The sequence below is a fragment of the Pelodiscus sinensis genome, chromosome 29 (assembly GCF_049634645.1).
Source record: "Pelodiscus sinensis isolate JC-2024 chromosome 29, ASM4963464v1, whole genome shotgun sequence".
Classification (NCBI taxonomy): domain Eukaryota; kingdom Metazoa; phylum Chordata; order Testudines; family Trionychidae; genus Pelodiscus; species Pelodiscus sinensis.
In genome coordinates, this window is record NC_134739.1 from 11093347 (window position 1) to 11114340 (window position 20994).

The following is a 20994-nucleotide window of genomic DNA, read 5'->3' on the forward strand; positions in this document are numbered from 1 at the left end:
GGACGGGGTTGGTCCTCCGGCTCACGTGGCAGAGGCACCTGCCTTTAGATCAAGAGGCTCCAGGTTCGATCCCCGCTGACAGCCCGTGGGGATGGGGGAGTGGCACATGCTGGACTTTCCGAGCCTGAGAGCTGTTCCGTTGCATTGGCAGCGCATTCCCTCGCCGCTCTTTGTGCTGGAGATCTGGAAAGCCTGCTTTGTGGGCCTGATCGAGTCCCCCGAGGGCACGGAGGAGCTGAAGTGGACGGCTTTCACCTTCCTTAAGGTAACGCCCATCCTGCGCCCCGTCCCTGCCACGAGCCTGAGGTCTCGCCGCCCTGCCGGCCCGAGGTAGAGCAATTCCCCCTCTTGCAGTGGAATCGCAGGCTGAGCCCGCAGGCAGCATCCCGTGACCCCAAGCAACCAAGCGTTTGTCCAGGGCTTGTTCACACCGCTGGTCTTGGCTTGATGGAGAGCCTGCGCCCTTCCAGGACGGGGCATTGGCCTGGCCGTATCCAGCTGAGGGCGAGCGCCCCAATCTTATGGGTCAGATCTCCACGGCTTCCCCCTGGGCCTCACGCCTTCCCCCTCTGAGACGGTGGCTCCTGCGTGCCCAGCAGCTCCTCCCGGGCCTCTCTCTTCCCCGCCTCTCCCCTCATCTTCCCCCACCCCCAAACCGGCTGGTCAGGTCACGGGCTCCTCTCTCCGCAGCCCGTCGCTATCCCACCGGCCACAGCTGGCTGGGCCTCCCGGTCACCAGGAGTCACTGGGGTCACCATTCCCCAGGTCACTGGCCGGGGTCCCCAGTTCCGTGCTGGCCCCTGTAACAGCAAACTCCCTCTCTGCTCAGCTTGGGAAACCAGGGACAGAGTGCCCCTCACCCGCATGCAGTCCCCCAAATCCCTCACTTCGTCACACCGTGCCCGTCTGGGTGCCCCCAGCTGCGGAGGGTGGGGGGGTCGCTGCCCCCTGCAGGAAGAAGGCTGTGCTTGAAGAGGGCTTTATGGGTGCTAAGGGGTTGTCTGGTTTAGATCAGCCGGGGTGGGGGGGAAGGGAGTGTTGTGCTAAGCACCCGTCCCTGTTGCTTTTTACATTCCTCTCTTGTCCTTGGCAGGCTGCAGGGTTATGTGTTCAGCTTCCTTCTTTCCCCCCTCCCGAGTGTAAACAGCAGCAGATGGGCCTGGATTCCCCCTCCCAGCCCTGGTCCGCGATCTTCTCTTTTCTCTAAAGAGCAGACAGTAACTGATCCCCAGAACTAGCTCAGCATGTGACAGCTTTGTTTTGCTCCGTCGCCTCCCGCTGGGACTGGCTGGCCGGAAGGGAATCCGGGATCCAGTGGGAAGGAGCAGACGCTCCTGCCCTCAGATTAGGAAGTGGGTTAGGAAGAAACTGGGACGGTTCTTTATGTGCGGGCGATTCCGCCAGTGTCCACTGGGGGGCATCCTCCCCCCTTCCTTGGGAACAGCTGGCCCTCGATGTTGACTGGCTGGATCGCTGGGGCTGCACGAACTCAGGTCTGCACCGTGGCTCGCTCTGGCTGGAGCCAAATGTCTCAAAAGCTGTTTCTTGCAGATCCCGCAGGTTCTGGTTAAGCTCAAGAAATACCCCCAGGGGGAGAAGGTGAGTTGCTGTGGCTGTCGGTGTTCAGTGTGATTCTCTCTCTCTCTCTCTCACTCACACACACCCCCGGATCCATGTTTGTCAGGGAGGTGCCTAGGGACCAGACAGATTGGGCACCCTCATGTGCCGGGCACTGTGCACTCAGAGCAGCCAACAGTCCCGTCCCCAAGCAGTGGATGGTCGGATAGCCGGGCAGGCCGCAGGCTTTGTAACTCATTGCATGGACAAGGGACTCCTTGCATCCCCCTTCCCCCGCCTCCGTTAGGGTTGCCAACTCTGAAGCTATTCGCGTTGATTTTTCCCCAATGTCACTTTCTTAAAATGCCCAGTGAAAAGCTCCAGGTTGGCTTCCCGTGGTCGCCGGGAGATTGCTGCCGATTCGCTGAGCGCCCCAGGCCAATCCTGGAGGGGTGGCAACTCTACCCCCACTCCCTGGGTGCCACCCTTCTACCGCCCTCTATTTTAGGCCCTTTCTGAAACTCTGCCCCTCTGCCTGGAGTTGGGTTGCGCCTCCCCTAGCAGGGCCCTCCTTCCCCCCAGCCAGTCTGGGACCGTGTTGTGTCACACACTGTGCAGATATACGCCTTGCGCCCTCAGAGGCGTGGGCCCCTGGAATGGTCTGGTCAGTGGGGCTGCTCCCGTCGGTAACTGTTAAGCACACGTGTGAGTCTCAGCCAGATGGGGGCCGCCTGCCCCGAGGGGCTCACAGGGGAGGAGACCAACTCCTGGCCTCGGGGGTGCGAGGGGAGGAGGGGTATCGGCGTAAGAGCTGGTCTAGGTCGCAATGCAGGGGAGGTTTTATAGCCCGTGGTCAGAGTTCGTCTCTGCCTGGCTGCTCTGATCTGTTCTTGCCCCAGCGCTCTTACTCTTACTGTGCGGGGTTTTGTTTCCTGGGGTGAGACCTCCACAAGAAAACACCAGCCCCGCCCGCTTCTCAGCCTCTCACCCTTGTCATGCCACCTTGCAACACGGGGGTGGGGGATCTTTTTTGGGTGGGGGGGCCGCTGACCCCAGAAAAATCAGTCGGGGGCTGCACAGAAGTGAGAAGCGAACAAACAAAAGACCCTTCCCACAGCCCCTCACACATCAGAGCTCAGGGGGGCCCAGGCTGAAAGATTCTGTGGGTCTCTCTGCGCTCTGGGGTGGGGCCAAAAATGAGTTCAGTGTGTGGGAGAGGGCGGCTGGGAAGCAGGCTTGGGATGTGGGTGGAAGGGAGGGTGCAGGAGCGGAGGGGGGTGAGGGGACTGCAAGGCTGGAGTGCCAATGCCGGCTTCCCAATGTGGAGGGGGGAGTCCCAAGACTCGGGGGGCAGATCCGGCCCCCGGGCCGTAGGTTCCCCACCCCTGCTGTAATGCATGAATGGAGGTCCGGGCCTGCCGCTCCCATTGGTGCTGAGGGTCCTGTTCCCACGGTGTTGTGACTTCAGTGAGAGCTGGTGTGTGCGAGTATCAGGCTCTGGCTGCCCGATAGGATAGTCCGTCCCTTTGCTACCATCCTGCGGACCAGCCAGCCTGCCGCTGGCCCGCCCGTGTGAAGCTGCACCAGGTGAGGCAGCTGATGGGGAAGACGCAAGCCCGGGTTTCGAGGCGGCTTTGGTGCCTCAGCTGAAAGCGCCGCTTGGGCCTCGCGAAGCGAGCGCTGAGCGAACACTCGCCTCTTGTGTTGCTGCAGGATTTCACCGAGGACGTGAATTGTGCCTTTGAGTTCCTGCTGAAACTCACCCCGCTGCTGGACAAAGCTGATCAGCGGTGCAAGTGAGTCCCCCCTCCCCTGTCTGCGCCCGACCCCGCAGCACCCAGGGACAGGGCCTGGGCATGCGGACAGGCCTGGCTGCTGTATGCCACAGGCCTCCCCTGCGGCGGGAATGATGGGGTACCCCCGAGCTGCCATCCGGCCGGCCTGTCCCTCCTGCTGGATGTGCCTCGCGGCCTCGAGCGTGCAGACTGGCCCGGGTCCCAGGTTTCAGACCTGTTAGAAAACTTGGATCCAGTTTTCCTTCTCATCCCCGTGGCAGAGCACCCAGCGCCTGGCTACCACGGCCCGGCTCTGCGATTAGCCATCCAGGCGTGGTTGGGCAGCCGTGCCCTGCTGCCTGCTCGCGAGGCTGACGTACGGGTTGGAGCAGGGGTGTAAAAGCCCCGCTTTTAATGGGTTCCAGTTAACCGATAGGAGCTGCCTACCCCAGTCGGGGGCTGCTCCAGCCCCACAGGCCCGCCACCTGTGTAGTCCCTCCACCCCCCTCCACGGCAGGTTACATGCTGGCTCCCCTCTCCGGGGAGGTGGCTTCGCTGCAGCCTGCAGTGCGTGTAACTGCTAGGATTGTTACCGCTTACACGGTTACTTTTCTGCAGCCCTGGTCTGGAGAGGACAGCTGTGCTCTCCCCGCCTGTCTCGTTTCCTTCCCAGCCGCAAGGGTCTGACGGCTGAGCGCCGGGCTACTCACGCTCCCTGCCCACAGACAAGCTGCCCTGCCCCCCGGGGATGAGGGTCGATGTTGGCAGCCCCGTTTAATAGACCTGGCGACATGCCAGGGTGGTACCGTGGCCAGGGAGAAAACCCCGGAGTTCTGGGTTTGCCTGCTGAGCCAGTTAACTCCCCGCCTGCCTGTACATGGGGCCAAAACCCTGCATCTGGAGCCCCCAGTACACGGGGCTGTCGCCTTTCTTTGGTCGGAAGCACAAAGGCCGTGCCCTGTCCGCCGCAGGCTGCTTCCTCCATCTCACAGCGAGCGTGTGCAGGACACCGCGTGCTCTGAGCGCCTTCTCCCTCCATTCCAGCTGTGACTGCACCAGCCTGCTCCTGCAGGAGTGTAGCAAACAGGGGCTGCTCTCGGAGGCCAACATGACCAACCTGGTGGCCAAGCGGTAGGTCCCCAGCTCTGCTGCTTTGGCAGCCGGCGCATCCCTTTCCCCCGGGGAGTCGCTGGGTTCGGGGCGCCCGGAGGGTCTGTCCATTGGGAGTCCCCGGGGCAGTGTGGGTCTGACCCGCCGGCCAAACCCCAAAGGAAGAGCTGGAGCGGGGAGGGGGCCTAAAGGATCCCAGGTGTCCCAGCTTGGATAGAATCCTAGAGCTGGAAGAGACCTCAGGAGTCATCACGTCCAGCCCCTGCCCAAGGCAGGACCAGACCTGGCCTTGGCTGGTCTCTGGAGCAGGCTGTGGGACCGGGAGGGTAGGGGAGGGGTTGGTCAGCACAGGGAGCTGTATCCTTGGCTCAGCTCTTCTGGGACGTGGCTGGCCGCAGGCTGCCTGTGTGGGGTGGGGTGGATTCCCGGGGGCTGTGAACCCGCCCCTCTGGGCGGGGATGGGGTGCTTGCAGAAGGCAGCAGGGGTGGTATTGCTTGGAAAGCAGCGGAAGAGCGAGAGGAGGCTCCTCTCTGATTCCCTCATCTCCATGGGGTCCCCCCTCCCCCCAGGACGGCCGACAGGGAGCACGCGCCGCGCCTGAAGTCGGCAGAGAATGCCAACATCCAGCCCAACCCGGGGCTCATCCTCAGGGCGGAGCCCACTGTCACCAACATCCTCAAGGTAGGCTCCCCCGGGCTTACTGCGGGCTCCCGGGATCCCATAGTTGCCGGTTCTCTCCCCGGCCTGGGGGAACGGCGGTGCTGGCAGCAGGAGGCTGGCGGCTGGCAGCCCTGTGCCGCGCCACGGGCATCGGCTGCTCTCCTATCCTGCCCTGGTGGCTGAGAGTCCCAGGGGCTGTTCCCGTGCCGAGTCATCCCTTGAACGGCCTCGGGAAGCCCTGATGCTGAATCACTGTGGCCGTAACAGCATTGGCAGCATGGCTCAGGACTTGCAGGTAGAGCCTCGGTTGGTCCCGCGCCCAGCCGCTCCCTGGCTCGCCCCCACAGCGCTCACGCAGACTTTCCCTGCATTGGTGCGGCCCAGGAGCGAGCAGGATCCCAGCTTCCGACTCAGCTGCTCCGCTTTGTTCCGTAGGTTCCTGCTGAGCCGCAGCAGGGGCTGGGTCGTGGGTAATTGCAGCTCTTCTCGGGTGGGAGCTGAGCAAGTCTGGCCACTCCAGGAGAGCAGCCCCCGCCAGACGCTGCCTGGAAGGGCTTATTCCTCCGGGGGGGCTGGGAGTCTCGTTTTCTCCTGCGGATTGGAACCACGTGGCTTTTGATGGTGGCTGACTTGCCTGTGGCATCGAGAGCCAATCAGAGACTCCGGTCCTGCCCTGAGATCTAAAGCCACCTCATAAAACCATTAGCGGCGAGGAGTCCTAGGGCACCTTCTAGACTAACCCCCCCTCTGATACTTCATAAAACCGTGGGGCTTTTTCACCAGACCATGGATGCGGATCACTCCAAATCCCCCGAGGGGCTGCTGGGTGTCTTGGGCCACATGCTGTCAGGGAAGAGCCTGGATCTGCTGCTGGCAGCTGCGGCTGCGACGGGGAAGCTGAAATCGTTTGCTCGGAAGTTCATCAAGTGAGTGGCTGCAGAGAGACTGGGCAGGGTGATCGCGGGGATGGGAGCAGCTGGGCAGCATGGCTGTGCCTCCGACCTGCCTTGGAGCGAAAGGAGGGAAGCAGGTGGCTGCAAACACCCAGGAGATAGTCTGAGGAGGGATCAAGCTCTGTCTTTTGTGCACTGTCACGCTCTGGGTGCAGCGATGCAGCCGGGTTTGGCCGCACATCTGTCTGGCCCGGCAGCGGGAGTTGTACAGCGACGTCCCCGGCCGTGTCTTCAGTCCGTGCTTTTCAGCAGCCTCTGGGCAGGCCTGCAGGTGCACCGAGCTCGGATTGGGGTGCAGGGGTTTGTTCGCCTTCTGTGCTGGAAACATGCCACCCAGGCCCCCAAGCCTCCTGCCCCTGCCAGGAGACTGAAACCCAACAGCCCCGCAGCATTGCTCGCCCACTGAAATCCCTCACGGGCCCCAGGGGGACTGAAAACCATGAGATCGAATTGGGAGGTTGCGCTCACGCAGCGAGCCAGCTGAGGTGGGAGTGCGTGTGCTAAGCAATTCGAGGCAGCCGGGCCTACGCTTGGAGCTGGCTGGGGGGGCGCCCGCCTTGCTCTGCGGGTGCTGGGGTTTCAGTTTCACCGGCCACAGACCGAACCCGCTGGCCCGATGCTTCATCGCTTCTTTCTCTGCCTCTCTGCAGGCTGAATGAATTTACCAAGCACATCAGCGGCGAAGGCTGTAAGTGTGAGAGAGACGCGGCAGCTTGAAGGGCGGATCCCCTTGCTCCTGGGTGCCCGGGCCCTTTCCTAGACCGTGCCTGGCCGGAAAGGGTTAAGGCCGTAGGGTAACAGCAGGGAGCACTGTCCCTTGGCTGCACAAGGGGGCGTTGATTTGCTCCGGCAGGATCACACGTTACCCTGTAGCGCATCCCAGCTCAGTCACCGTTCAGGGGACTCCGGGCCGGAGGCGAGACCGAGAGCCCCCTTCCTTCCTCGGGCAGCCTGGCCTGCTGCCCGTGCCAGGGCCTCTCCCTCTTTGGAAGGGATGATGTCTGAGCACAGGACCCAAGATAAGGATTCTGAATAAATTTGCATGTGATTAAAGACGTGAGGTGCTCTGACCTTCCATTGGCCGGAGGGAAGGTTTAGTTCCCAGGCTCCATGGCCACGTAGTGGTGATGCAGGTTCTTGGGCGTGTTCGTCTCCCTGCTGGTGGGAGCTCTGGGTGCCCGGGGAGGCAGCCTGCGACGGGGGTCCCTCCGCAGCATCCCACTGGGGCCTGGATTGGACACGAGCTGGGGATGGGAATCTCCTCGGGGGATAAAAAGAGAGGGAGGGAGAGACTGGTCCCAGCTGCCCCCCTGGCAGCGCAGTCTCAGCGGGAGGGTAACAGCTTGGTTTCTCCCCCACAGCCAAAGCGGCCTCCGTCAGGGCCCTGCTGTTTGACATCTCCTTCCTCATGCTGTGCCACGTCGCCCAGACCTACGGCTCTGAGGTAGGCTGCCCCTGTCCGCCGGGCTCCATCTAGCTAGGAGATCCCGAGTGAAGAGACGGGAGGAGCGGGTTGGCAGCCAAGCTAGCGTGGCTCTCGGCTTCCCGTGCGTGGCTGGCTCGCGCAGGGACTGCGGCGACCGGAGACGGGCCTTTTCGTCTGGCCAGCGGAAGCTCCGGTTTCTGGGCCCAGAGGTGGCGGGTTCGAGCGCTGCAGACGTGACCCGGCAGAGGCCTCTGAGTGCAGGGAACCTCTGAGCGTTCAGTTCCACCGGGTTCCTTTCGGCTGGGAAGACGGGGCTGGGTTTGGAAAGAGCAAGAGTCCCGGGAGCTGTGGGAACTCCGCTCTGCTCTCGTCTCAGCGGCTACATGGAATTCACTTCCAGCCTGTCTGGGGGTGCTGATCCCAGCTGCTAGCCGAGGGCCTGACTAGGGCAGCCCAGGCCCCAGCTGAAGTGAAAGGCAGGTGCTCTGCGCTGTGAAAATCCAGGCACGGTGCTGCCAGCTGGACACCCCCAAGGGGAGGCTGTTGGGCCTGGCGGAATGGTTCATCTGCAGGCTGAGCTCTGGGGGGCTGTGTCCTGCAGGGGGATGCTCCCAACTTGGGCTCAACCCACCCGGTTCCTCGGCAGCTGTCGCGTTCCCTCTCCCCTGCCACACGCGTCAGACCCACAAAGTGCGGGCAGGTGGCGTAGCGCTGGAACATCACAGGAGTGGGAGAGGGATACCCCCCCCCCCCCCCCCCCGCTCCTGCTTTGTTTGCTAGAGTCAGGTCGGGCTCAGGTCTGGCGAAACAAGCTCAGCGTCTCTTCCCATCCCTGAATCCTGGCACCCGGCTCCGGTTTTATACTCGGGCAGAGATCTGGATATGAAGATGCCCACCGGGGGGCGCTGTGCAACCACAGATAATGTGTCCAGGCTCATGAAAAGAAGGCGCTAACGCTGGCTAAGAAACATCAGCTCTTTCACTTGTCTGTGCCAGGCTCCTGTGTGATTCGGGGCGGGGTGTGGGGCGGTCTGTGTCTCACCCATTTGGCCCAGAGGGCCTGCTGGGTAAGCGTTGTCCTAGGCTATCCTAAGCAGGCAGGTCTAACAGTGGGCAGCTGCAGGAACGGTTACAGGAAACTCTCTGCTATGAAGCACGTTTGTGTTTGGGGAGTTAACCCTTCTATCCTGGGCAGATGCCCATTCTGCCTCCCTGTTTCTACCTTCTGGGGCATGACCGTGTGGTTAAAGCCTAGGCCGGGGTAGTCAGGACTCCAGGGTTCTGTTCCTAGCTTTGCTACAAGCCACTTCCTGCCTCTCTGCCTCAGTTTCCCAGTCTCTACTGCCTGCCTCCTAGGATTGTGGTGGGCAGTGTTCCCTGTAATCTGGGCGCTTGCGTGGCCGCTCAGGAGAAATTCCAGTGCCGCCCAGCTGATTAGCCGAGCGCCCACAGCTAGCTTTTGTGTTTCTCTTGGCGGTGCACATTCCCATGGGCCGCAGTGCACGTACAAAAATTTATTCTGCACGTGGGTGGAAAAGATGAGAGGAAGCATTGCCCCAGGGAGGATTAATTCACTAGTGTGTGCAAGGCATTGTGAGATCCAGGGATGGAAAGGGATAGAAAAGAGCAAAAGGCTGCTGTTAAACTCCCCCCATGACATCAACTGGCTGCTTTAATTATTTCCCGTCCGGAACACTTGTGCAGCATTGCTGGGTTCCGCTGCCCAGCTGCCGTGTGTCACCCCAGAGACGGCTGCATTTTGGTGTGGCTTAACGCAAATCTAAAATGTCTCTCCCGGGGGCTTGGGGCTGGCTTACTCTCTGTGATGTCTCAGGGGGCCCAGGTGGGAGGTGCCCGGAACGTGCCCAGTAATATCCCTGTATGCACTTTGGGGCACATCCAGGAATTCTTGGAACCAGCCATGTGGCACAATCCAGTGCTGCTTCAGCCTCCTGTGTTCTGAATGGGAAAACCCCTTCTGGAATTAGAGCTGTCTCCCCCTTTGGAGAGCCTAAAGCCACACAGCTCTATGGGGGCGGACTTCTGCCCGCGACCCGGGGGGCTGCCATAGGCCCAGCCTGCGCCCGAACTGTTCCCAGCCCTTTGGCAGACGGCTCGCCCTGCCGCGCACACCCAGACCTGCCTGCCGGGAGTGTTAAAGGGAGCTGATACCTGGGCAAGGCGAGGGGGGGGCTAGTGAAACAGGACTCGGGTGGGGCATGGCTCCTCCCTCCACAGGTTTCTTTTGGTTTAATCCTGAGTTGCGAGTTGGTTTGGCTGAGTCCCTGGCATGATCTCAGGGCTCCCTTGCAGCTACTGGTCTGGTACTTCCCTCCTATCCTGAACCTGCTGGGCAGAGAGCCTGGCTCCTCTCCCGGCCCCGCTTCCTAACGCCCCCATGCTGTGTGCTGGTGTCTGTAGAGAGGCTTAGATTTGCTGTGCGCTGGACCGGGGGACCTTGCGGAAATTCCACATGCCAGCAAACCTGCCCAGGACAGTCCTTGGCTGCCGGGATTTCCTGGGCACAGGTGCATTGTCCGAAACGTCGCCAGGGTCCTGGAGTAATTAGTATGTAGGGAAGTGAGGGATGCTCCTTAGACCGATCCGGGGGCTCTGTGCACTCAAGAATCTCTAGGGGCTGGTGGATCTGCTTCCACTCCGAATGCAGCCACCTCTGGGGCGGAGCTGTGCAGCGGGAAGGGAAGGAGAATCCCAGGGGAGATTGGCAGGTGGAGGGCAGAGCATAACTCTCCGCATTGAAACTGGCCGGAACCACGGGGCTTTGCCTTTCCACCGAGCACCAGCCCCATCGGCCCTTCGGTGCTGCCGTGGCCTCGGCTGCAAGCGGCGTGTGGGCTGGGCTGCTCTGCTTTCCGGCCCCGGTTTTCTAAGGGGGTCTCTTTCCAGGTGATCCTCTCGGAGTCCAGCCCCACTGGCGAGGTGCCGTTCTTTGAGACCTGGATGCAGACCTGCATGCCGGAGGAGGGCAAGATCCTCAACCCGGACCACCCCTGCTTCCGGCCCGACTCGACCAAGGTGGAGTCGCTGGTGGCGCTGCTGAACAGCTCCTCGGAAATGAAGCTGGTGTACGTCGCGCCGGGTGGGCGGGGACCCATGGACCCTGAAACCCAGCCGGGGCTGAGCTAGGGTCCCAAAGGGGGGAGGCTTTGCCCCTCCCGAACAGCTCGCAGAACCCTGCCGGGGCGGAGGGCCAGCTGCGGTGCTCTCCCGCAAGCCCCCGGGCTGCCGCCGGTACTTGACTAGCCTCTCGGGGCAGGGAGGGGCGCGAGTGAACGTTGACGTGGCTCCGGGGCCCTTCACCAGGTTTCCCTTGTTCCCCCCCCCCCCCCCCCCCCCCCTCCCGGCAGGCAGATGAAGTGGCACGAGGCGTGTCTGAGCATCTCGGCAGCCATCCTGGAGATCCTCAATGCTTGGGAGAACGGCGTGCTGACCTTCGAGTCCATTCAGGTACCGCCGCGCTGGCGCCTCCCCGTATCCCTCGATCCACCCTCCCCGGCCGGGGTAGAGCCGAGGCCCAAACAGCCCTGGGCCGGGTGTCTCCGGAGGGCAGGTTGGCAAATGTCCACAGCAGAGTCGCCCCTCGGGCAGGTACCAGCGTCCCCCTCCTTGGTCCCAGGGGCGGAACGCGGTTCCTGCTCTGGATACTGCTCCTCCGCAGGGGTTCGGCGGGGGGACGGGGGGACGTGTGGGAGTCAGAGAACCCCGGGTTACCAGGCCTGTAAAAGTCTGTCTAGAACGGCTGTCCAGCACCCTTCGGCAGCGTTTCACTGAGACACAGGAATCCCGCTTGGGACCTCCTAAGTGGGATCCGCGTGCTCAGCCTTCACAAGTGTCTCCTGCCAGGAACGTCGGGTGCGGGTGTAAACTCTCGGTTAGGACAGAGTTCAGCTCTCCCTCGCCCTGCGATGCTGGGTCCAGATTTTGCAGGGAGCTCTTCCCCCCCCCCATCCCATGACACTTGACTGCGAAGGGGGGCTCCTGCCCGTCAGCACTTAGCTCCAGAGGTGACACTTCCAGAAACCTGCCTTGCTCCCTGCCCTCTGACCTGCTGCTGGCCCTGTGACCTTGGGCAAGGAGCTGCACCTCTCTGTGCCTCAGTTTCTCCAGCTGGATGACCCCACCCCACTCTGCAGTGCTTTGCCTGGCATTGGACAAGCCCGGGAGTTGGACTCATCCCCCCTGAAATGGATGAAGCTGCACCAGGGGGTGGGTTTGGCTCTGTCCCTTCAGCCCCAGTGATGTGGAAGGGAGCAGTGTCTTTAGCCGGGGGGGCAGGTGCGTCTCGTGCAGCATCTCAGCCGCCTCCCCCTGTCTCGCCCGCAGAAGATCACGGATAACATCAAAGGGAAGGTGTGCAGCATGGCCGTGTGCGCCATGGCCTGGCTGGTGGCCCATGTCCGCATGCTGGGCTTGGACGAGCGAGACAAGTCGCTGCAGATGATCCGGCAGCTGGCCACGTCCCTGCAGAGCGAGAACACGCTGCAGTTCTACAATGAGCGGTGAGCCGGGGGGGCGGGAGCCATGGGGCTGGGGCCTGGTCTCCCAAGGGGAGGAGAGGGCTCTCTGGCACTAGAGGCATAAGAACATAAGAACGGCCAGACTGGGTCAGACCAAAGGTCCATCCAGCCCAGTCTCCTGTCTGCCCACAGTGGCCAGCACCAGGTGCCCCAGAGGGAGTGAACCGAACAGGTAATGATCACGCAATCTCTCTCCTGCCAACCATCTCCACCCTCGGACAAACAGAGGCTGGAGATGCCATTCCAGCCTGGCTAATAGCCATTTATGGACTTAACCTCCATGAATTTATCTAGTTCTCTTTTAAACCCTGTTATAGTTCCAGCCTTCACAGCCTCCTCAGGCAAGGAGTTCCACAGGTTGACTGCGCTGTGTGAAGAAGAACATCCTTTGATTTGTTTTAAACCTGCTGCCTAGTCATTTCATTTGGTGGCCCCTAGTTCTTATGTGATGGGAACAAGTAAATAACTTTTCCTTATTCACTTTCTCCACACCACTCCTCTATCCTATCCCCCTTAGTCTCCTCTTTTCCAAGCTGAAAAGTCCCAGTCTCTTTAATCTCTCTTCATACGGACCCGTTCCAACCCCCTCATCATTTTAGTTGCCCTTCTCTGAACCTTTTCTAATGCCAGTATATCTGTTTTGAGATGAGGAGACCACATCTGTACGCAGTATTCCAGATGTGGGTGTACCATGGATTTATATAAGGGCAATAAGATATTCTCCGTCTTATTTTCTGTCCCTTTTTTAACGATTCCTAACATCCTGTTTGCTTTTTTGACGGCCGCTGCACACTGCATGGACGTCTTCAGAGAACTATCCACGATGACTCCAAGATCTCTTTCCTGACTAGTTGTAGCTAAATTAGCCCCCATCGTATTATATGTATCGTTGGGGTTATTTTTCCCAATGTGCATTACTTTACATTTATCCACATTAAATTTCATTTCCATTTTGTTGCCCAGTCACTCAGTTTGGTGAGATCTTTTTCAAGTGCTTCACAGTTTGCTTTGGTCTTAACTACCTTGAGCAGTTTAGTATCGTCTACAAACTTTGCCACCTCCTTGTTTACCCCTTTCTCCAGATCATTTATGAATATGTAGAATAGGATGGGTCCTAGTACTGACCCTTGGGGAACACCACTAGTTACCCCTCTCCATTCTGAAAATTTACCAGTTATTCCTACCCTTTGTTTCCTGACTTTTAACCAGTTCTCAGTCCATGAAAGGACCTTCCCTCTTATCCCATGACAACTTAATTTACGTTGTCAGCCAGGACTAGCTAGAGCAGAGCCAGTTGGTGCCAGCGGTTCCCTAGCTGGGCCCTGGAGAGCTGGCCGGCCGCACAGGGCTGGCTTCTCCTCCTCCTCTCGAGCTGCTGCAATCAAAGAAGCGCCAGTGTTTTCCCAAGAGTAGCTGCCCCAGGGATGTTCCGGGGGAGGCGCCTGAGTGGGAGGGGAGGAGTCGGGCTGTGGGCGCGAGCGCTCTCTCATTCTGCCCCCTCCGCGTGTCTCCACTTCCCAGCGTGGTGATTATGAGCTCCATCCTGGAGCACATGTGCGCTGACGTCCTGCAGCAGACAGCCACGCAGATCCGCTTCCCCTCCACGGGGACGGACCCCATCCCCTACTGGAACCTGCTGCCCCCAAAGAAGCCCATCAAAGAGGTGCTGACGGGTGTGTTCACCAAGGTGCTGGAGAAGGGCTGGGTGGACAGTCGCTCCATCCACATCTTCGACACGCTGCTGCACATGGGGGGCGTCTACTGGTTCTGCAACAACCTAGTCAAGGTACGTATGCATTGCAGGTGGGGAAACTGAGGCACGGGTGTGTAGAGGGGGGCAGGAATGGCAAATTGATGGCTGAGCTGGGAGGGGAATCCAGGAGGCGTGACTCCCAGAGCTCCGCTCTAACCATTATGTTACACTGCCTCCCCGTGGCCGCCCTTTCCGGAGGTGCACACGTAATGTGTGTGGGTTGCGTCTGAGGCGGGCACCCTGGCTGGCGTAAGGTGTGGGAGTGACCACTGTGGCCACCGGTATCCGTGGCAGGAGCTCTGGGGCTGCTAGCCCCGTCCCCGCTCCATGGTTTGTCCCACCCCGTCTCCTTGCAGGAGCTGCTGAAGGAAACCCGCAAGGAGCACACGCTGCGGGCGGTGGAGCTGCTCTACTCCATCTTCTGCCTGGACATGCAGCAGCTGACGTTATCCCTGCTGGGCCACATCCTGCCCAGCCTGCTCACGGATTCCTCCAAGTGGCACACCCTGATGGACCCGCCTGGCAAGGCCCTTGCCAAGTAAGGGAACGCCTGGGGCCCTTTGGCACAGTTAGGGACGGGGGTTCCCTGCTGGAGGTGACCCCGCTTTCCTGGCAAGTTGGTGGCATGGCTGGGACTAGAACCAGGCGTCCTGCTGTCCAGTCGTCTGCTCTGCGCACTGCCCCTTCCCTCAAAGCTATGACTAGGCCAATCAGACTGGGCTAGCAGCTAGCAGGAGGCATGAAATATCCTGGACTCTGTGAGTGGGGTAGAGCTGGGGAGCGGGGGATTAGCTGCTGGGTCCTTTTGGGGGCACTTGCTAACGATGACTCTGCCCCCCTCTTGCTCACTGTCGGCTGTGATGTTGAGGTGCAAATCGGGCAGGGAAGGATACTGAATCCAGGGAACCTGCCCCTGCAGTTCACGTGGCTTTCCTTTTCCCCGGTTCTCCCACTAGGCTGTCTGTCTGGTGTGCCCTGAGCTCCTACTCCTCCCACAACAAGGGCCAGGCGTCGGCCAGGCAGAAGAAGAGGCACCGAGAGGACATTGAGGTACGGGGGAGGAGGGGAGGAGGGGGCAGGGGCTGTAAAGTGAGCGGGATGCCTTGGGAGGAGGGTGCATGGATCTATGTCGTATGGACAGTGTCTGTCTGGGCACACCCTTGTAACAGCCACTCGGGGTGGGCAGGAAGCCGGGTTGTTTTCGAGAGAGCTGGGTTTCTAATAAAGGGGGGGGTCTGCCCTCTTGGGGACACTTTGGAGTTGGCTGGTGAAGTTTAGTCTCTTCCTTTTTTGCACGTGTGTGTTGGGTGTTTGCTCCACACGGGGCTGGACCACACTTCTGGTTGCTGCCATGCAAGCTCCCCTCAACCTGGCCACATGCCTGCGCCCACCCCCCAGAAGGGATGCCGCGGTGAGGCCGGCGTGGCTTGCAGCCAAGCCAGGAGACCTTCCTGGTGCTGGGGGTGGCACAGAGAGCACCAGCCCTGCCTTGCAACGGAGTGGATATGTCGGATCTTCTGTTTTTCCCTCCCCAGGATTACATCAGCCTGTTCCCGCTGGACGACACCCAGCCCTCCAAGCTCATGCGCCTGCTGAGCTCCAACGAGGAGGAAGCCAATGTTCTGTCCAGCCCTAGTAAGTGACATTGTGGCTGCACTTCCCAGAGGCACATGGCCTGGGGGCTGGCTTGGGGGTGGCACCCCAGTTCGGTTCCTGACTCGGGCACGGATGATACCTGGCCTCCGCCCATCACTTCATTGCCTCGGTTTGGTCGGGGGGCGGGGGGGGGGGGGGGCTTTGAAACTGACCTGCCTGCCTCACGGGTTCATCTGGAATACATTCGAGAGAGTCTTGTCTGTCTGTCCAAGAACTCCTAACCGGTAAGAGCTAGGACCACCAGCTTGGTAGGCAGCTTCCTCTGACCCGAACTTAACGCAGAGTCAGGGCTTGGCTGTGCCAGGGCACTGGGACGGGCCTGGAATGAGATTGGTTCTCATAAAACCATAGAGAAAAGAGACTGAATCACCAGGCAGGTGAAAGAGGCTGGCTCCTCCCCTCAGGCAGGTGAAAGAGACTGGCTCCTCCCCCCACCCCAGACTGCTTTGTGTTCGGACCCACTCCCCCCCTCCCCCCGGCGCCTTTTAGGAAGGGGGGGGTAAGGCTCCCTCCTTTGATTAGAACAGGAACGTTGCCGGCTGTTCCCCTTCATGCGGGAGCGAGGGGGAAGTGCCCAGTTTGCTGCATTCCTCACTCTGGCTGGAGAGGGCAGGAGGCAGGTGAGCCTGGACCTGCCCTGGCCAGGAGACATGCCCCCCTCCCCGGCTGTGCCCACAGGAGCTGCAGCAGCCATGGAGAGGTGCCTCTCTCCCTGGGGCAGTCTGCAAACTGACCCCCTCCTCTCCAGCCCCACCCCAGAGCGACGACTCAAATGCAGCCTGGACATTGTCATTTTATTTTCCAAAACACACACCGTACCTGAGTGAGGACCCGAGCAAAGCCGGGCAAATCTTCTGGTTGCGTAACATTTGAATGTGCCAACTGCTGTATAAGCTCAAAGTGTCTCTCACTCCTGACTCCGGGCAGCTGACATGCCTGGCAGTGGGTGTGCTCAGCACTTTATGGATTCCAGCTCTCTCCGCAGTTTGACTCCCCTGCCTTCCCACGCAATGCAGCCACCTCTGGTTAGTAGCACAGCAGTTCCATAGCAGTGATCAGCAGATAGCGCCCAGCATCTTTGGAGGAGAATTTCCGAAAGCCACAGCCCCTGGCTCACGGAGGTGCTGTCACCCCAGTTGGGGAATTAGATGGAGAGGGAGTCAAGGAAGGTTTAGAGACTTCACTAAACAGGTCGCATAGGTGAGCAGCAGTGTAAACTGGGCAGTTTTCTGCCTTATAATGCATGACTGGAATAAGGAAGGGTTTGGTCAAATCTTCATCACTTCCGCCCTTTGCACAAGGGGCTGAAGATCTCTGTCAGCATCAGAGACCCCTGGTCCCCCCCCCCCCCCACACACCTCTGTTCCACCTGAGCTCCTGCCGGTAAATATGGAAGCATGTGAAGTGGCTTTTACTAAAGGAAGCGAAATGCAAGAACCCCTTGTAAGTCTCCTTTAACATAACGGTTTATGGTTGGTGTGTGGATGAATAATGGTTGCAACAGAGCCAACAGGAAATGCATCCTGGGCTCTTGACTTATCCAGAGGGAGTGTAATAGATTGCAGGATGTTACAGGTCAGAAATATGCTTGTGCAGATTCATCTGAGGTGAATCAGAGATGCTCTTGCAACTCTTCAGCCCCATCGGTCTGTTGATTAGTTTGCTTTCTGCACGTGTTCTTTAAACCTCTAGTTTCTGATGGTTTTGTTGCTGTTCAGACACACGTGGCCGCCTGTATGGTTTTCCCCTTATTTCACTGTCTTTCCTGTACTTCCTTTCAGTGTGTCTCTTCAGCAACATTTAGGAATTTTTCTATTCGCTATGACAGAGCAGTGATTTGTAAATCCTGTTTCCTGACGTTACCCGAAACTCTCGAGCTGTTTGCGTGGGAAGATGCTTTTTATGATCATCCTTAGCCAGCTGTCCGAGCCTGCGTGATCTCCGAAGCCAGGCAGTTAGGCCCAATCGATAGTTGGATGCGAGACCTCCAGGGAAAATTGAAGCTGGTGTAGGAAGTGAGGTTGACGAGCCAACATGTGACATGCTGTTATCCAGCACTGAACAAGGGGGGTGGGTTGTGCTGTGTTGTCCAATGGGCCGTCTTTTGGCTGAGTTGTAACCCTGAGGTTCAGACGGCCTTGGCTATTCTAGATCCCATGGTCCTTTGCCCAAGAGTTTCAGGGGTCACTCTAGTGTCTCGGTCAAACTTTGTGTCTGATACAGAATTCTGCCTCCTTACAAGCAGGGCGCGTAGGCTCTGGAACAGGCAACCTCCTGGGCATGAGTTGAATTTTGTCAAGTACTTTGGCATGAAAGGCCCTGTAGAAATCGTCTGCTGCTTTGTGTTAATCGTGATTTGACTGCGGGTTGGTGCAGAGCCACCACTCAAACCAAATCTGGCACGGATTGCTGGGGAAATAATGACAGGTGCATCTAATAAACTTTGTTAAACTTTGCCAGTCCTGCTGGTTTCAGAAAGTCCCATGAGCACCTGAAGGGCGGGAGAGGGGGGAGGCTTGGCAGGTGGTAGGAGGTGCAGGAGTCCGGGCAGGAGGTGGGAAGTGTGCTTGTGAGGGGACTCATGGCAGAGGGTGGGGGAAGCCAGCAGCTGCCCCCAGAGCCAGCCTGGTGGCAGGGGCCACACAACCTGGCTGGCAGCGTTGCTCGTTGGAGCTGGCCCAGCATCATGGGGGCTGCGCTGGCCAGCCAACGGCTGCTCCAGGGCTGTTGAAGGCACGAGTGTTTGCTGCCCCCTTGTGGTCATATGTGAGTATAACTGTCCCTTCTATCACAGCCCTCCCTTTCCGTTTGATGAAAACCAGTCCCATTCTAGGCACATCCCATTGTCCTGGCACAACCAAACCCTGACCTGGCTTTAAGTTAGGAGCAGAGGAAGCTGCCTACCAGATTTGGGATTCCTGGCTCTTAGCCGTTTAGCAGGGGTTCTTGAACAAACGGATGGACAGACGGACACACCAACAGACACCAACTCTCTCAAACAGACGGTAGATTGTAGGAAATGAAAGTGAATTCACGCCGTCGTGGCGCTTTGGGGTAACGCTGATCGCTAGTCTGGCTCCTGCTCCACAGCGTCCGAGTACCCCTCTGTTGGAGCAATAAACGAGGGGCTGGGGGAAGGCATCTTATTTGCCCCCCGTTGTGGGTGGAGGGGGACCCCTCAAAGGGCAGGGCACAGCACACCCACAGGAGGGTCCATGTCTGGCTGGCTTTTTCCCTGGTCCCTGCTGGATTCAGGTTAGGAAGGGGCAGCAATCCCAGACCTCGCCTGGGGCGAAAGTGACGCTCCCTCTGCGGAGCCGGGAGCTGCGGCTGAGCACAGCCACTTGGGGGGGGGAGGGGAGGTTACTCAGCTGCCATCCTGACCGTGGTGTGTTTTCCGCAGCAGATCGGTCCATGAGCAGCTCGCTGTCGGCCTCCCAGCTCCACACCGTCAGCATGAGGGACCCTCTCAACAGAGTCCTTGGTGAGTCCCAGGGTGGGTAAGGAGGCTCTCCAGCAGCAGAGGCCTGGAACCGGCGTGGCTTGGGGTCTGCCTGCAGCGCCGGATGCATCAGAGGCAGAGTTGCCCCCGGACGCGCTGTGATGCCCCTGGTGGGGCAGTGTACGGGCTTGCCAGGGAGATTCCGTTCTGAGCTGGCCTTGCCTTCCCAGTCGCTGCTCCTTCCGATTCCTCTGGGCGGGTGTCCCTCCCGCCGGGGAGGCCGGCTCACAGCATGGATCCTTCCCAGCGGCGGTGGCAGCAAGTGCTGGCTGGGCTTGGTATAATTTCTGCTGCAAAGCTCTTCCGGTGGTGAATGATCCACCATTGCTTGCGCTGCCTGACTCCCCCGGGCAGACTGAGGTGCCCATGAGCGGGCGAGCATGGGGCAGCCCTGCCACCCCCAGCCCTTTGGAAGGAGACCCCAGTGCCCAGCTGCTGTTGGCCCCACCCAGCCCGTTGAGGGTCCCGATCTGATACGCCCCTGAAGCTGCCCGTCTCCCCTCCTTCGCAGCCAACCTCTTCCTGCTGATCTCGTCCATCCTGGGAGCCAAGACGGCCGGCACGCACACCCAGTTCGTGCAGTGGTTCATGGAGGAGTGTGTGGACTGCCTGGAGCAGGGCAGCCGGGGGAGCATCCTGCAGTTCATGCCCTTCACCATGGTGAGTCCTGCCCCTGCAGCGTTAGCTTGTGGCCAACGCAGGGAAGCTGGCTATAAGAGGCAGGGTAAGGTCTCCGACCAGTATCCCAGGCCCCAGCTGAACAGAGAAGGCTAAGTCGCTAGAGCAGCTCAGTCCCATTGCCTGGGGCACAGTTGGTTAAAACGTGGGACTCAAGAGATTTGGGTTCTGTTCTCCGCCTTACCATTAGGTGACCTCCCGTGCCTCAGTTTCCCCTTCTGAACAATGGGGCTAATTCCTGCCTTGGAGAGGGCTGTGTGGTGCCGAGGGCTTAGAGATCCTTTGAGGGGAGTCTAGAGATGGGCAGAGCACTGCTGTGATTCTGAGCACCTGATGTGCTGGCTAAGGATGACAAAAACTAGTCGATTAGTCGACTATCTGTTAAGCATTTGCTTATCCTATAGTATTTTGACTAGTCGACTAGTCGATATTCCCCTCCCCCCACCCCTTTGTTGCCTCTATGAGAGAGAGGCAGCAAAGGGGAGGAAGGGGGTATTTCCGCGAATCAGCTGTGCGGCAGCTGCCCCTTTAAAATGTCACCTGTGAGCCTTTCAAAGGGGCAGCTGTGGAACCCTGGGGTCAGCTGGGGAGTCCCTGGGCTCCGCGGCTGCCTCTTTGAAAGGCGCAGAGACAGCAGTTTCAATGGGGAAGCCACTACACAGCTGATCAGCTATGCGGTGGCTTCCCTTTTGAAACTGCCGCCTCTGCTACTCCACCCAGCACTTCCTGGGAACCTGGGGTCAGCTGGGGACTCCCCAGCCGATCCCGGGCTCCATGGCTGCCTCTGCGCATTTCAAAGGGGCAGCTGCTGTGGAGCTTACCCCAGGCTGCTAGCGGCATGCAGTGTAGCATGGAGCCCGAGGTCAGCTGGGGACTCTTGTGCATTTCAAAGCAGGCACGCTCCATGCAGCCTGGAGTCGGGGAGGACTTCCCCCTGGCCCTGGGCTGCGGAGTTCCGCATTCCTTCTTTTGAAATGTACAAGAGCCCCAGCAGGTACCAGTACCCTTAGTGATAGGAATGTAGCCGTGTTAGTCTGGGGTGGCTGAAACAAAATACAGGACTATGTAGCACTTTAAAGACTAACAAGATGGTTTATTAGGTGATGAGCTTTCATGGGCCAGACCCACTTCCTCAGATCAAATAGTGGAAGAAAATAGTCACAACCATATATACCAAAGGATACAGTTAAACAAATTAACGCATATGAAAAGGACAAATCAAATTTCAGAACAGAAGGAGGATGCGGGGGGGGAGGGGGAGATAAATGTCTGTGACCTAATGGTATTAGAGGTGATAATTGGGGAGGTTCACAGACATTTACCTCCCCCCCCCCCTTCTGTTCTGAAATTTGATTTGTCCTTTTCATGTGTGTTCATTTTTTTGA

General features: G+C 59.3%; 1 protein-coding gene and 1 non-coding gene across 5 annotated transcripts in view; both read left to right on the forward strand.

Annotated features, from left to right (window-relative positions):
• Window positions 1-20994, forward strand: part of MED24 (mediator complex subunit 24) — a 38868-nt gene that overhangs the window by 15712 nt on the left and 2162 nt on the right. For 3 of the 4 annotated variants that reach the window (XM_075911727.1, XM_075911729.1, XM_075911730.1), the window contains 17 exons: window positions 152-265; window positions 1552-1599; window positions 3271-3353; window positions 4377-4463; window positions 5013-5124; window positions 5887-6029; window positions 6707-6744; window positions 7418-7500; window positions 10390-10568; window positions 10851-10950; window positions 11827-12002; window positions 13542-13806; window positions 14130-14311; window positions 14730-14823; window positions 15309-15408; window positions 18833-18913; window positions 19443-19591. In XM_075911727.1, coding sequence (XP_075767842.1) covers window positions 152-265; window positions 1552-1599; window positions 3271-3353; window positions 4377-4463; window positions 5013-5124; window positions 5887-6029; window positions 6707-6744; window positions 7418-7500; window positions 10390-10568; window positions 10851-10950; window positions 11827-12002; window positions 13542-13806; window positions 14130-14311; window positions 14730-14823; window positions 15309-15408; window positions 18833-18913; window positions 19443-19591 — 2034 coding nt within the window. The remainder of the gene's footprint in view (window positions 1-151; window positions 266-1551; window positions 1600-3270; window positions 3354-4376; window positions 4464-5012; window positions 5125-5886; window positions 6030-6706; window positions 6745-7417; window positions 7501-10389; window positions 10569-10850; window positions 10951-11826; window positions 12003-13541; window positions 13807-14129; window positions 14312-14729; window positions 14824-15308; window positions 15409-18832; window positions 18914-19442; window positions 19592-20994) is intronic. The other variant, XM_075911728.1, reaches the window with a different exon arrangement.
• LOC112544847 (small nucleolar RNA SNORD124) lies at window positions 7035-7142 on the forward strand. The gene has a single exon (XR_003088171.1). It is a non-coding gene; the product is annotated as a small nucleolar RNA SNORD124 (small nucleolar RNA).